Here is a 16,936-nt window from a genome sequence, read left to right as displayed (position 1 = left end):
TGTGTGTGTGTGTCTGTGTTTTGTTTTGTGATACGCACACCTTTCTGATTAACAACCGGTGGACGCGCTTTCATTGATGTTGCGATTGATTTTCGTTGCCTTTTATAGACTGCTTTGTAAAGAACGGAACTCTGTGTAATTATTGCATTCTTACTTTGCATTTTAATTTACTGCGTAGTTAAGAGTGTTTTATTTAGTTGACTGGCGCGAGGGGCCGGCCGAGTGGGGTTGGGGGTGGTCAAGGGATCACAGTGTGCGCGTGGCAGCGTGGGCTGGAGTAGGAAGCATGCGCCCCCACCAATATTCAGAAATCATTTTAACAGTTCCGCCCGAAACTTTTGAACTATTTGACATTAAGTAGTGTTTTTACTTTACTAATAACTGGGTAATCTATTTACTATGTTATATTATATGCGGTATAACTATATTGCTAGCTTTAATCCGTTTGTCACGAGTACAATATTCGTTAATATTAAACTGGTGGTAGGTCTCTCATATGTGAGAGTCCGCCTGGCTAGGTACCACTGCAATTATTATTTCTGCCGCTAAGCAGCAGTGTGTAGTCACTGTTGTGCTCCAGTTTGAAGGACATTGTAGCCAGTGTAACTACTGGATATAATAAGAATTAACATCTAATGTCTCAGGATGGTGAGCGCAGTGGAATACCAAACAATACTTTGTAATTCGAGGTGTCTGATGGTGTCTCCACTGTTTATGGGCGGTCATATTGCTTACCATCAAGCTAACGGCAAGCTCCTCGCTCCTCATTCGAAGTAATAACAAAATAAAAATATAACAGAAATAGCTCTTGACCGCGTGAAGTTTTTCCAGGATAAGAGACCAGGCAGGACTTTGTTTTATATTATTTTTGTGCTATGATTTGGAATTTAATCTACCGCGTCACGTTTCTATGATAAGCATTTCTAGTAACATAAAGACTGAATTTGCAATCATCAGACTCTCTTACCAGTCAAGTGAGCGATTAGATTACAAACAAATAAAAAAAAAATATCAATAAAATGGGTACTTCTTCAGTTTTATATTCAGTCGGCTTGAAGTGTTTTGATATTGCATATTAAATAATACGATAATATATTCTTTAGTTGACATAACATTGAATTGATAACAATGCTTCTCATAATGATCGACATGGAATTGTTTGTACTTACAAAAGTTATAAAGCTTTATATAACAAGCGGGCCCTAGCTTAGTGTTACTGTTTGAGTTAAGTTTTCCATAGTGGTTTTATATATTTATTAGTATAAATAACACTTTTATCCAGGTAAAGAGATTCAAACTCATATTCTAACTTACTAATATTATTACTTTGACACCTTTGATTCGGTTTCAGGAACCCAGAGATTTTTTAGGTTACAGTGTTTTTGTACCGAACTGTATGTGTGTTCTGAAAAATACTTTAAATCTTCGTCCCTTAGTGATTAAATTATGGTATATAATAATTATCTAAGGAGAATTGGTCACATCGCTATTGCAACGTAGTGTACAACAAAGAGTTTTTTTCATATCTGGTGGAATTTCTATTAAACGCATGCGACATTCAATTTTACACGTTAAATATCCCAACTGAACTGAATACCTGCTCCTCGTGCGTTCATTTTCCACGTCAGCAACGTTATATCCAATAAAGTTATTATTGAAAGCATCTCGCGAGAAATCGTCTACGGTGACGAAATAAACAGGAATTTTCATTTCAAATGGAATGCGTTTTATGAAATGTACTGTACTGAGAACTGATAATCCCATATTATATTACAACATCAAAATTGTGTAATTTTGAAGATATCTGACTTTTAAAAAAAATCTTTTGCGAGGTTGCTACGTAACACATTACATTATAAGTGGGTATTAGTTAGACTCCATGTATAGATGTCATATTTCTAGCCAGGCAAATACGAGAACGCCGACATTGGAGCTAAGAACCAATAGTAATATTTGATATGTACATTTCCAAAGCTAATTATTGGAACAATATTTGTGTATCAAAATTATTAGCACAGTATAATCCGGGAATAAGATACATCCGCGTGAGTCAAATTGGGTTTTCACCCCGAATATAGTGGTTGAAATCCACGTGTATACAATTTCCTGCCAGCAAATACAGTATGAACCTACTGACCTGGCCTTGGCGGGGTCTTCGCCGCTGTGCCGTTTGGTGTGAATGGTGCCTTTCTCCACGGGCGCCAGCTCACCAGTGCGGCCAGTCGCGTCCTGTTCGTTGAAAGAACCACTGTTAGAACTTTCCCGATGAATAAAATTTAACCAATTCTCAAATGACGTGAGCACGAAACAATAAAATTTGTGTGTAATAACAATGATTATAATTAATAGGCCGTGGCAGGTTTCAAGTCGTCTGTCAAAATATACATTCGATGAGTGTAGGTGTGATAAATGTAGTTAGTTACCTGCGACCCAGTGCCAGGCCCGTCGCTGTGGCCCGAGGTGGCCTTGCGCATGGAGGTGAGCCGGTAGAAGGGCGGCGTCTCTGTGCGCTCGATGAGGCAGTTGAGCGTCTCCACGGTCTGCAGCTCCGTCATCATCTCGTCCAGCAGCCGCTCGGGCCGCGACCGCGCCAGGTACAGCACCACTCGCTTCGCCTGGGGACGAGCGGTTGTTACATCACGACTAGTATAAGATTTTGGTAGGAAAGGTATATATGAACAAACATTGCCGTTCGGTCTTTAGACGATTGCAAAATATGCGACATATCGGTCATATCTTTTGACGCGTTGACTTACATGTTTGATTTTTTCCCAGTTGAAAGCGATCGTAGACCCGCTTACTTGATATTGCACTATCAAATGATTACGCTACGATAATAACACGAAATACGACGAAAAATATGATCTCCTCTGTGTAAAACCATGCGCGACTGGCATGAAGTGTAATTGGATGGAGTCGATTAAAATAATTAAGTTGTCACACACATTACATTAATTATTTTGGGTCTGTCGGGGGCCTCGATGTTTAAGCAATTTGATACAAGGGTGAGCGCTAACCGCTAGCTGACATCGATAATATAGTGGAAGTAACTAATTGATACATACCACATGATGCAAACGTATACACGAACTAACATCTTCCAACGGCGGACAGCATCGAAAATAAATTTAAACTACTTAACATACAACATTATTAATATATTACAAATACTTATATATTGTAATGGTAAAGTATTCATGTGAATTTCACGGAAAGAAATCTGCTGTCACGCAATAAGTGTGCAGAATATTCAATATTAAAATACGAGGGATATCATAGATAACACGAACGAATGTTCCACAAAATCTATTTAATGCGAGACTGGTGAGTTTAACATCCTCCCCTCCTGCACCCTCTTGAGACTACAATGAGCAATACGCGTAGGTGTGCGCTCACCCTTAACTGAAGTCACACACTGTCCACACTTTTACTACACCCGTTAAAATTCTGTTTAATGACAGGTCAGTAATGAGCTTTCTCTACAAGTGTTAATTAAATCTCATATTAATATGAAACGATTCCTGTCTTCCTATAATCGCGTTTCCGAATTTATTATTTATAATGAATAAGTATTAAGTTATCATACTGTCATGTCGAAATAATGCGTACAAAATAAACAGAGATTTTAAATGTCGTTTTCCTTACCCATTTATCGTGACTTCGTAAGAAAAATTTTGTCCCTTAGATAATAACTAGCCAAATTTCAAACTAGAACAATTTATTACAACGTAATAAACAAATTCAAGCGACATAAATTGTCGTAGATTTGTAAACCGAAGCTTGAGTGTATCATTGTGGTCTCAATATTGTGTGAACACACTCATGCGGATTGACCCACTTTGGCACAAGGCGGGACGTCGTGTCTGCGGCGCCGAGGACGTTGCCGCCACCTGTTGGCGCGTGTTTATATTGTATTTACCGTGGGATACAAATAGCTAATGCTTCCTTTATTGTAGGTAATATGGGCGATGAACTTGAGTTTCGTAGTTTTGTATATTACCTAGAGTTGTAGAATATTCACATAAGATTATAGTGTGTATAAGAGAATATAGCTCTGTCTTGGCGAGAATTTTTCCTGTTCCGTTGGTCTGCGACAATGCTCTACTCTCCAGTCACCGGGTATAGCAATATTTTTAACGATCTCGGACCGCACCTCGCCATTGCGTACTAATAACGTACATGTTTAATTAGGTTAAATTGCCTTATTAAAAACTAAACACTCCACTAATGCCTAATTATCTTTACCTATTACAAAATATAGTCCCCAAAAACTGTCTGTCTGTATGTGATCGATTTTCTCAAAACCTACTGAACGAATTTTAATGAAATTTGCTATGGAGATCGTTTAAGGCCCTGGGAAGGTATTTCGGGAAAATATAAGCGGGACTTTTACCCGGCAAATTCCTTCACGCAGGCGAAGCCGCGAGCAATAATAGTATATAATGTATATTATATAAGTGTTCAATCAGCAGTCAGTTTGAATTTTCTTGTCCAGTAATATCAGTTTATTGTCTATTAATATCTATCATTTATCACATCGTGTCAGGTATTGTCCCCGTACATATTCACAAGAGGTCTTGAGTAGAGTTAAGCTATAACAAAGGCCTATAATTAAGTAGAAACCTACACGCTAGATATGATTATGATGATAAAAGTAAGACACATATGTACTTCTTTGTGCTTCACATAAAAGCTGAACAATTCTATGCTGACGCCATTGTTCAAAACAACAACAACACAAGTAAACATAATAATGTTTAAATTTCATACAATATGTCGAGCGTAGGGTAAGTATGCAAATACAATTGCACACGGCTTACGTCGCTAGAATAGCTATTAACTTGTAGAGCTTGCTAATCTGGGGGGAGGTGGAGGCGTGATGCACCCGTAGCTCAAGGGGCTTATTGTGGCCCTTTGACAAGGGATTGTCAATTAAAACATGCAACACAGTTTAGGTGGTGCTTTATAATACAAAATATTTGTCATAATTAATTTATTATAAAAAAACCTGCAGCGATAATTTTCCTTCTCATCAACCAGGATTACAAACAGACCTTACGTGCAACCGCAGACCGCGGAATGGACAGTTTAACACTCGTCGAAAGCTTCGGAGCGTGTAATTCCTGTACGAGTCAATTTATAATAAAATTAAACGCAGTCAACATCTAAAAAACATCAGTATATAACTTCTATATAACAAATCCAGATGCCTAATCACCAGTATTTTGGAAATGCCTTCGTACAGAACCTGCCTAGGTCTAATGTTCCAATAATTAAAATGTGCGCTCTATGTAGTAAAGTTGGCAGTACACAGGATGTCGATGTATTTAATGATTCTGTTAAAATATTTAAAGGTGTGCTGGATTATAACAAGCTTGGGATCCAGTTCTAGATTTATTTAAATCGGAACCCAAAAGAACGGCTGCCGAACTTCAAGACACTGTGATCTCATTCGGCGTAGATCGGAGCACCAACAGTTAAAATTTTTAAAAGTTTTATATTTGTAAAATGTAGGTAGATATTGTAACTTTGACTTTGCGGGTGACCAACACCTCAGTCTCCTCCGTGACCATGAAGGCTGCAAAGTCTTCGACACGTCGGGAGTAAACTAAATTATTAAAACCGCGATAAAATCCGAAAAATAGTTTAATTTTAATGTCTAACCATCGCGTAAACATAAGTTTTTATTTATTTATTTATTTATTTACTTCAACACACAGCCATTACAGGTTACACCCAATTCGACTGGCGGAACTATAATCATTATGGAATTATAACATAATAATATGAATACTGAGAGCGGCGATAGCCTAGTTGGGTGTGGAACGGACTGCCGAGACGAATGTCCGCAGGTTCAAATCCCAAGGGCACACACCTCTGACTTTTCTAAAAAATCATGTGTATTCTTTGTGAATTTATCGTTCGCTTTAACGGTGAAGGAAAACATCGTGAGGAAACCTGCACATCCGAGAAGTTCTCTATAGGAATTTCGAAAGTGTGTGAAGTCTACCAACCCGCACTAGGCCAGCGTGGTGGACTAAGGCCTAATCCCTCTCAGTAGTAGAGGAGGCCCGTGCTCAGCAGTGGGCAAGTATATAATACATGGCTGATATTATTAATATGAATACTACAATGTAATATTTATCTAAATAAGTACGTACTGTACGTCACCTCGGCCTCTAATAGAAAATCAGCGTTGCAGTACCACTTACGTCGTACTGTAGCATCCAGCTGCATGAGAGGTACCTTTGCTTGACTTTATGTAATTTTTATTTAGGATAATATATTGTAATAATAGTTAATAATATAGTAATTTTGTTTGTATAAAGTAGTATTGTGACTGTTCCGTACTTTTATTAAATTCAATATGCTAGCCCAATTTTGCGATTAAGATATTTCTATTGAAATGAATGGATCTGTATCTGTCACAAAATCCGATCGCACCTTTAGCAGCGACAAGTGCTGCCCCCTCGAACTTGCGTTACGCACTTCCTATTCAATTGAACGGTTTCGAACGCAACGTAGTTTGGTGCGCGCTGTGTCTTATATTCAAAATTAGCTCAAATTGAAGAAGGACGACCAGTGATAGTGCGGTGCAATCCTGAACAGCAGCCAGCATCCTATCACCATTCACCAGTACTGGGTACCCAGGGAAACGAGCGGTGCTGCGAGTGCAGTTTTCCCAAACAGTGACTTTTAAATTGTGAGCGCAATAATTTTTAATTTCAATCTGACTCTATACAAATTTACCCCTTTTACAACTTTGTTCGTTGATGCTCCGCTCCTATTGTATATAGCCTAAAGCCTTCCTTAATAAACGGGCCAACAACACTAAAGATTTTTTAATTCGCCCTAATAATTCCTAAGATTAGCGCGATCAAACAATCAGCACACACTTTCAAATGACAAATTGCTCGTTAGTGTGATAACGCGTACTCAACATTTTAGTAAGTAAGAACTCCAGCGCCGTGGCGCTAAATCAAACGCCTAAACAAATATAAATTAAACTTTGTCACAACAACAACACATCGGTTGGCGGGTTCTGTATTTGCAGTGCGGAAGGTATGAGGTGCTAGACGGAGGGCGTCCCTCCCGTGGGAAGCGTGGCGGGAATAAGGCACGTGACCTGCCTGCCGTGTGACCCGGTATCCCGATCCCCCGGCTCAACAATCGACAGTCCTCAACTTGACCCCGTTCTCACTGTCGCCACAAGTTTTGTTCATTTTGCAACGTATTTGTTTTGGCGTTCGAGTTACTGTTGTGTTTTCTATTGTCGGGGGCATGTTTTCTACAAAGTGATAATTGCGTTTGCGACGGCGGTGAAGTGCTGTTAAATTCGCTTTACGGGGACCTTAGATGTTGCGTTTTACTTTTTAAACAACACGAGACGATAGGACTTGTATGTATATGCAACTTGATTAAATAGTATGTTAAAAGCTTGTAAAGCTTAGTGCAACATGCTTTAAAGTTACTTAAATAAATCCTAAAGTCTCACTAAACTTTCTCATATACCAGTTATAAGTTTTAATTATTTCGCCTAGACCGGCTCACCGCGGGTGGCTCGGTCGTGTCCGATTATGGGGGCACCAAACCGCCGCGCACGACAGGACGGCCTCGGCGTCTACGGTAGCATGACTCATGACGCCTAACCATCAATGTCGGCGACTATTCCGGTTCCGCTTTATCTCATTCTAATATTCTGGGACCGACGTAAGTGATACTCTTTATTAAGCATGGTTTGAAAATAATTCGGCTTACTTTTTACGACTACCTACTTGGGTAACGTCTATTCTATCTAAGAAATACGATCCCAGGTAAATTGTTGCTGCATGAAAATAAACACAAAATGTTGAATTGAACTCACTGACTCCTAGATCGCGTTTATATATATACTGCGCGAGAGTAAGCCGGTGTGGTTACATCCGTGGTCAAGTAAAGTTAACAGGTTTATTACACTGGACGAGCCCACAGCGCGGCGCTGTGAATTTTCTAAATTATGGGGCATTCCACGTGAAGCGGGCACGAAAAAAAACTCGATGTCTCAGATTTTCGTAATATTTGATTATGTTATACCTGTATATGTCCTCGATCCAGATACAAAATATTATTAAAGTATAAAGCCTGGTAAGCGAGTTAAAGGACTTTGAAGTTTTGACTGGCCGGCTGGTATACGCCACTTCGAATCCAATTATCAAGTTTTTTAATGTTACAATAAAATAAATAAAGCAATGAAATAAATACTTCATTTAATGAGCTTTTTGATTGTATTTTTGGAAATTGAAAAATGTTTTTTTTTTTTTGTAAAAAATGTGTTTGAAAGTTACAAACTTGAATTTCACAAAGTTGGCATATTTATATTTTTTAAATTTTTTTTCTAAAAATAGCTACTATTGTATAGATAATCCCTGCGAAGTTTCATAATGGGCTGAGAAGTAGTTTAGGAGCTAGACCGATTACAGTGCCGAAGCGCGGCGGTCGCCAGAAAGAGCGAAGTAGTAAAAACTTTCAATTAAACTAAATACTTTCGATTAGAGTATTTTATCATGTTTTGCATCGCTCTAACGATTCAATTACATCTGATTATAATATAAAAAAATATATTTATATTACTGACGGTGCACAACAACATTTGAAACTTGGCAAGGATAATCTATATACAATATTGGCTATTTTAGTAGAAAAAAGTTATTATATAAATATGCCAACTTTGTGAAATACAAGTTTGAAACATTAAAATATATGTGAATAATAATAATAAATAGTAGTAGTAATAATAAATATGAGTTTGTGGCATTGATGTTCTAGCCTATATGTATAAGCGGTCGAGTATCGTGATGGCTTTGTTTGATGCGTTATGTAAACTAGCCTGTGTCTCCAGGCGTTTTAGGTTACCACCGAGACCGTCAAATTGCCCTTCTGCCATGTGAAGTGCCACGAAAATGAAATTCTGCATTTTTTACCACAATCCTGTTTGAAATATAACAAGTTAATACAATTAAATCTTTTTAAAATGTTGTTGTGCACCGTCAGTAATATAAATATATTTTTTTATATTATAATCAGATGTAATTGAATCGTTAGAGCGATGCAAGACATGATAAAATACTCTAATCGAAAGTATTTAGTTTAATTGAAAGTTTTTACTACTTCGCTCTTTCTGGCGACCGCCGCGCTTCGGCACTGTAATCGGTCTAGCTCCTAAACTACTTCTCAGCCCATTATGAAACTTCGCAGGGATTATCTATACAATAGTAGCTATTTATAGAAAAAAATTAAAAAATATAAATATGCCAACTTTGTGAAATTCAAGTTTGTAACTTTCAAACACATTTTTTTCAAAGAATAAAAAACATTTTTCTATTTCCAAAAATACAATCAAAAAGCTCATTAAATGAAGTATTTATTTCATTGCTTTATTTATTTTATTGTAACATTTAAAAACTTGATAATTGGATTCGAAGTGGCGTATACCAGCCGGCCAGTCAAAACTTCAAAGTCCTTTAACTCGCTTACCAGGCTTTATACTTTAATAATATTTTGTATCTGGATCGAGGACATATACAGGTATAACATAATCAAATATTACGAAAATCTGAGACATCGAGTTTTTTTTCGTGCCCGCTTCACGTGGAATGCCCCTTATGTTAATAAATATTATAACCATTTTATATTTTTATCAAAATATGGTCGATTTCGTAGCAGCCGTGTAATGGATGAGGAACGTAATTAGCTACGCCGCTCGTAGCGCGCAGGATGTTGCTACCATATGCTACGAGCTACGCGGTCAGCTGTTGTTAGATAGGTCACGAACGCGTCAATCACATTCTATGAGACGCAAATGTTCCAACTCTCCGCGCCGACTGCCTTAGCCTTGACATTGCTGATCAGGAACGGACTTTGTGTTTGATTTTTATATGTGTGAACAGTATTAATAATGATAATATGGAAACTATTTGCTGCTGGTCTATCTCGTAAGCTTCAGGTGCATTTATCTTACTAATATAAATAGGGGAGTTTGTACAAATGTTTAGATGTTTGTAAGAAATATACACACGTGCTATACATTCCGTGATATATATATCTATACTATTATATAAAGCTGAAGAGTTTGTTTGTTTGTTTGAACGCGCTAATCTCAGGAACTACCAGTCCAAACTGAAAAATTCTTTTTGCGTTGGATAGCCGTTTGTTCGTGGAGTGCTATAGGCTATATATCATCACGCTATACCCAATAGGAGCGGAGCAGTAATGGCTAATCTCAGGAACTACCGGTCCAAACTGAAAAATTATTTTTGCGTTGGATAGCCCTTTGTTCGTGGAGTGCTATAGGCTATATATCATCACGCTATACCCAATAGGAGCGGAGCAGTAATGGCTAATCTCAGGAACTACGGGTCCAAACTGAAAAAATCTTTTTGCGTTGGATAGCCCTTTGTTTGTAGAGTGCTTTAAGTTATATATCATCACGCTATGACCAATAGGAGCGGAGCAGTAATGGCTAAACTCAGGATCTACCAGTTTGAACTGAAAAATTCGTTTTGTGTTGGATAGCCCTTTATTTGTGGAGTGCTATAGGCTGTATATCATCACGCTATGACCAATAGGAGCGGAGCAATAATGAAACATGTTGCAAAAACGGGGACAATTTATTAGTTTTGAGAGCTTCCGTTGCGTGCGCTGCGTAAACGGTTAAAGTTATGCATTAATGATATATGACGGGATTGTTCCTCTTAAAAAGTTCTAAAAAATATATTATAAAACAAAGTCCTCCACTGCATCTGTCTGCCTGAACGTGTTAAACTCAAAAACTACCCAACGTATTAAGATGAAATTTGGTATGGAGACAGTTTGAGACCCTGGGAAGAACATAGGCTCCCGGGAAACTACTACTTTTATAACGGAAAACTTTAGCCTGAAAAATTTTATAACGCGGGCGGAGCCGCGGGCAAAAGCTAGTGTATTAATATGTATCTATATATTGTGTGTCAATAATATCTCTACGTGATTAAGTCATGCAATAAGTTTAATAACAAGTCAATCTTCAGTATCAACACGAGTGATACATCGCGACAGTGCAAACAGGGGCGGGCCCCGCGCGTCACTTTTAATTTCTCTATAATTGTATCGGCATTGCACAACTATTCAGAGCTCTTGATTCTCACCTGGCATTGGAAGCAAGCAAAAATCACCTTACTGTTGATAAAGGGACACAATGAGTCTAGGAAATGTCTCATCATAGGAGCAGGCTAAAAGCGGGGCATATTATTCCGGCTTATGCCAATAATACCACTACCTTTTACCAGCTAATATCATGGCTGCTGCATAGATAGAGGACGCGGATTAATGCACAAGTATCAAACCATGTTGACTTTACCGGGAAACGGTGCCATATCTGGATCTACGTTTGACGAAGCGCCTTCCTTCATTAGGCAGGGCTTCTCTACGCATAGTTGCCCATTAAGGTCGCTTTGTAGTGATTGTCTGAAGGCCGACGAAACAACTTCCCACGTAAGTCAAATATTAAGGAGTATATATGTATCTATACAAGACGCTGAAACTCTCAGCACAAAATTTGATAAACGAAATGGACATTTAACATACGCTACGTTACTCGGGTGCAATGTTCGCGTTTTATTAATGAGATAATTTATTAAAAAAACGTATTCTTAAAATGTAGAGATAATCTCAACAAACACATAAACTTCACCTCTTTATAATATTAGTTAACTCCCTGTATGTCCAGAGCCGCAGCTCTGCTTGCGGGAATCATCTTTTCCGGAATAAACAAAACTCATCATTTGCTTGTTTATCCCGGCAAATTTTAAAAACTGCTGTAACTTTTCTCATGGGCCTTGTCAGTATACTGGCTTTGTTCCTGGTTCTTAATGTTATTTGTTTCTATTTAATTTTATCTCTTAGTTTTAATATTGTTTACTAAAAGAAGCTTTTTATAAAACATGCTGTCGGACTTAACACTTTTGTGTACGCGTTCTCAGTCAAGATTATAATTTATTGAAAGGTATCAATAACAATGTCTCACGTAAGGCAGGAGTTCGTTGGGCGCCATCCCGGAGACGATGATGAGGTATCGGATGATCACCTTCAGGTTGTTAGGCCAGCATGCGCACAGCGTTGACCACAGTTCCTCGATCTCCTTCGGGTGGTTGTCTGAGAACTGCAACCAAAATACATTTGCTTTAAAAAATATTTAATAGATGTCTTAATATAATAATACTCTGAATCTATATGTTAATATATGCAGAAAAACTTTGTATCCATTTTTAATCACAATGTGTACACGGAGGAGTGTAAGATTTGCCTTGCAATAAAGATCACGTGGAGATTCGCAGAAAAATAAAATTTTTCTTTAATATGACGTGTTATAATTAATATAGGTATTAAATTATTCGACCACTGGACGACCCCTAGATATAATTAAATTGCCCACTACTGAACACGTTTCTCCTCTACTGAGATAGTTTAGGCCATAGTCCACCACCCTGGCCTAGTGCAGGCAGACTTCACATACTTCAAAATACTCAGGGAAAATTCTCTGATATGTAGATTTCACCTGGATGTTTTCCTTCATCCTTCATTAAAGCGAAAGACAATTGATGAAAGTACATAATACAAAAGGTGTAGACGAGGGGTTTTGAACCTGTAGCCGTTCGTCCGAGCAGGCGTCTCATCGCTCGTTTTATCCGATTTTCGTAGTGTAGTAATATCTAATGAATACATGCAATGTACATTACATTCTCGCAAAATACGTAAGAGTTTTATAATATACAGGTTTACACACACACTTTATACTATTGTAATATATTTTAATATCCTTTCGGTGGCCGCCAGCTCTTTTTTATATTAAACTAATCCTATTCAAAGGTATGGACTAAATAGCCTACTTCTTTTTTAAATCTCTATTGTATATTTATTTTTCTTTTATGCCTTTGATGTATAAAAAGTTTATAAATAAATAAAAATATGTCGCCTCAGCTTGACCCGCAATAACAAAGAGATTAGCAAGGATTTATTATTAAGAACCGCTTGTTCAGTTCCAAAATACAAAACTACTTTTGTAAGACGCTTCTTCTAATTTATTTTCCATTCATGTATAATGAAATAAAAAAAATATGTGCTGTATCAAAATTCAGAACATTATACGCTCGTGAAGCAAATAACAAATTAAACAGCCTGTAAATGAATTTCAACTATGAACACATTACACATGAAGAAAAGACAAGTATAATTATTAACTTGATCATTTCATTACATTATACAAATATGCGCACACATAGTTTATAATATTATATGCTTTATTTAGAATACTAATAATAATTATTTATGTACATTGAAACATGTGAATTTAAAAATGATGTGTGTGATTTAGACAAATCCTAGTTTGGACTTCCAGTCTTTGCTAATTAAAGCGAAATATGTACAGATATAATTTGGATGAATAAATATTATTATATTATTGTCATACACAAAAAGGTGTAAAAACCAACGGACACATTCATTTAAAAAATATTACTCTGTGGAAATGTAAAGTGAAATATAATTCAGTTCAAAGCATCTTCCATTTCATGTTTGATACGATGAAACGAACAATTTAACATGGGTTTAACAAATTAACATTCTGGAAGAATGCAAGATCTCTATAAATATGTTTATAATAAAACAATTCTCCATTTTTTTTTAAATACAATTGCACATATTTTAGTCTATGGTATTTTTTCAGATATTCGATTTTACTGAAACTTAAACAGAGATACATTCTGCTCCTTTATGTTTTCTCTCTAATTATGTAACTGCACGTAAATCTGTTCAGTAGTTTCACAGGTGTGCGCTAACAAACAAATAGACAAGACAGACAGAAAGTAAGCTCAAGATTGCTGGATTGCGTTCTTTCATTTTTATTCAATCACCGCCCTTTATTTTTTATTGATCTTCTACTAGACAGATACTCCCATCGATCTTTTTCTGTTGTTATATGTATAGTATTACAATACGATACGAATATACTCAAAAAAGGTTATTTTCAATAAATAACATGTTTCTAGTATGCAAAACGTATTTATTGTGCATATCAATTATCCTTTAAACGCACCCTCATCATATTCCCTGTTGGTATGGAACGCGGCGGAAAGTTCAAAGTGTAGCAGCGGCCGCCAGGGGTGCAGGTGCAGCGCGAGGGAGGGGCGGGGAGGCAGGCTGGGACGGGAGGTGTAGCGCCGGGAGAGGATGCGGGATACTCTCTCCACTTACAACGGAAATGAATATTCCATAACCAGTTTTGAAAATACAGAAAAAATTAAAACGTATTCTACTTGCACGAGCTCTACTAACAAAACCTTCGTCACACTTCAATTGTGACACGTTAAAGTTACATTCGTTTCCAAATTAACTCCAATAAAAAGCTTTCATTAAGTCCGGGTAATAAGGGTAATTTTTAAAGAGTACACGAGAAGGAAGAGTTAGTGCAATTATATGCTCGTCTGCCGGTAATTTGCCGCTACTTGCTAATTGTTATTACGCATGTTTGCAAAAAACATGTATTACTTGCATAATAGAATTTCATACAATACGGGAAACTATTAAGCAAAACTGAGTCAATTAATGAAATGAGAAAAAAAATACTATTTGTGCAATTATTATTTAAAATAAAATTAGTATGCTTCTCTATGGATATTGTTTTTTTGTCTTTTGCTTTTTTTCGATTCAATGTTAAAGTTAGTTTATTTTTATATATTCATAAGCATTATGCTATTATTGCAGGAGTTAAGTTTGTTGTTCCCATGTAACGTTATTAAAATTTGTCTAATGATTTTATCTATTAAGTGAAGCTTCAGCGTTTCTGTATCCTGAAGCTTTTATTTTTTCCCGAAAATCGTCCGCCTGATAGAATACGCCATCAATAAATTTTACTTTATATGACAAGGCTTTCATCCCACCATAACAATGCTTACATAATGTTGAGATTGTTCGGCAGCAGAGATAAATAAAATTCAATGAAATTCATAAATACAGTAAAATTCCCGCACATTACGGATTTACCATCTACTAGTACATATATATAATTAAATAATGAATATTTTAAATCCGGTCACTATCGATACTATGCTTACCGCCATCCAACTAACATCGTGGCCAAAGACCGAGTATTCCTTTGACTAAATGTTGTATTCAAACTATCCTTTTTACTGGTTCGTTTTAAAATATTAAGAAACTCGTAAAAATAAAGATATATAACCTCATCCTAGCCGAATTTCGATCACGGCGGCCAATCTCAACGAGGATCAGCCAGTTACGCAGGATATATTATAGTGCACAAGTGTGTGCGCAATACACAGGTGCACTCTCTTCCTTCACTCATTGTTCAGTGAGACGGCAACCCGACATTACCAGAGAGAGATCAGGCGCAGGACCAACGGCTTTACGTGCTTTCCGAGGCACGGGGGTATCACACCGGCAACTTCCTGACTCCGAGCTGCGACTGCGTAATTTTTAAGATGGAAAAACCCAGTTACAATTATTTTGGCCCGACCCGGGATTCGAACCCAGGACTTCGGCGCGGCAGTCGTACTTGTACCGTGTACTATTACAACTACGCCACCGAGGCAGTCAATATATGATATATAATGATTGCTTTTCAGTTCACAAATTTATCCTAAAGTTGATTCTTTTGTTTCACGGCCCGGGCTTGTCTGTATAACGATTTCAGATTGTTTTCACCATTTTAATTGACCTTTTAGAGATGCCTTCCTTGTTTATTTTTGCACCAGGTCGACTGGTAGAAACGGCCTCTGACATTAAGTCCGCTTATATAGGTATATAGGCGGACTTAATCTCAGAGGTCTACTTCTTTGTGTATAAAGTATTTTTTTATTGCATTGAGTGACGAGACGACCTTGCCGTTAGCCTGATGGTACGTGATGCGGCCGCCCATAAACAACAGAAAATATTGTTTGTTTTTCCACTGCGCTCGCCATCTTAAGATAAAATGTTAAATCTTATTATGTCCAGTAGTTACACTGGCTACAATGTCCTTCAAACTGGAACACAACAGTGACTACACAGTGCTGTTTGGCGGCAGAAATAGACATTGCGGTGGTACCTACTCATGCGGACTCTCACATAATATGAGAGTCCTTAGCTAAATTTAGTGGAGTAATTAGTACAGACGAGTTTTATTACTACATTACTCGCTACTCGACTAAAATACTAGCGTAGTACTGATGTAAAATTAGGGGGTACTTCGACTAAACATTAACGTTACTCTTAAGTATTCTTTGATCAATATAGTACCGCCACAAGATTATAAACCGCTATCCATTTTACCGCGCTGACCAGCTAGCTGATAACATAATACTGTACTCGAGTAAGTAGTAGTAAGTACCGACTGACTCACTAAGTTAAGTTAAGAGCTCAAGTGTATAACTACGAAAACAAAAACACAAACACAGGTCATGCCCTTTATCCCCAAAGGGTATCGTGGATTTTGGCTATTTGTGCTTCATCACGTGATATGATATGGAGCGAGCCAATTTCAGGCGCCGGGCTATCAGATACTGAGCAGAAAACCCAATATCGGTTTGGCCAGCCCAGTATTCGAACTCAGAACCTCGGAGCGGTTTCGTATTCGCGCACGCAATACAATTATATCACCGAGGCAGTTGCTGGCATAGATTTATTATTTCTGTTTTTTTATAAAACATAATATTATAGTAGCCAGCGGTGTGATCATATTTCGGGCGGTACGATGCAAAGCGCACTTTCGTGCAGTAGCGGGTTCTTCTTTCGGTTAGCTATTTTTATTTGGTGCTCTTTATTACCATTGGACACTGTTAAGCATGTTACTATCAATCTATCAATTAATTTGTTCTTAATTAGTTCGCTCCAAGTGGTAAGTCTCTAATACAAAAACCGACCATTGCAG

At 37.4% G+C, this 16,936-nt stretch overlaps 1 protein-coding gene across 5 annotated transcripts in view; it reads right to left on the bottom strand.

The window, feature by feature from the left end:
* Positions 1 to 16,936, bottom strand: part of LOC115455172 (protein furry) — a 243,803-nt gene that overhangs the window by 50,101 nt on the left and 176,766 nt on the right. For all 5 annotated transcript variants that reach the window (XM_037444170.1, XM_030183856.2, XM_030183861.2 and 2 more), the window contains 3 exons: positions 12,041 to 12,175; positions 2,424 to 2,615; positions 2,138 to 2,229 (listed from right to left, as the gene is read on the bottom strand). In XM_037444170.1, the coding sequence (XP_037300067.1) occupies positions 2,138 to 2,229; positions 2,424 to 2,615; positions 12,041 to 12,175 (419 nt within the window). The remainder of the gene's footprint in view (positions 1 to 2,137; positions 2,230 to 2,423; positions 2,616 to 12,040; positions 12,176 to 16,936) is intronic.

The sequence above is a fragment of the Manduca sexta genome, chromosome 27 (assembly GCF_014839805.1).
Source record: "Manduca sexta isolate Smith_Timp_Sample1 chromosome 27, JHU_Msex_v1.0, whole genome shotgun sequence".
Lineage (NCBI taxonomy): Eukaryota > Metazoa > Arthropoda > Insecta > Lepidoptera > Sphingidae > Manduca > Manduca sexta.
The sequence above is the reverse complement of the archived record's forward strand: the minus strand, read 5'-3'. Positions and strand labels throughout refer to the sequence as shown.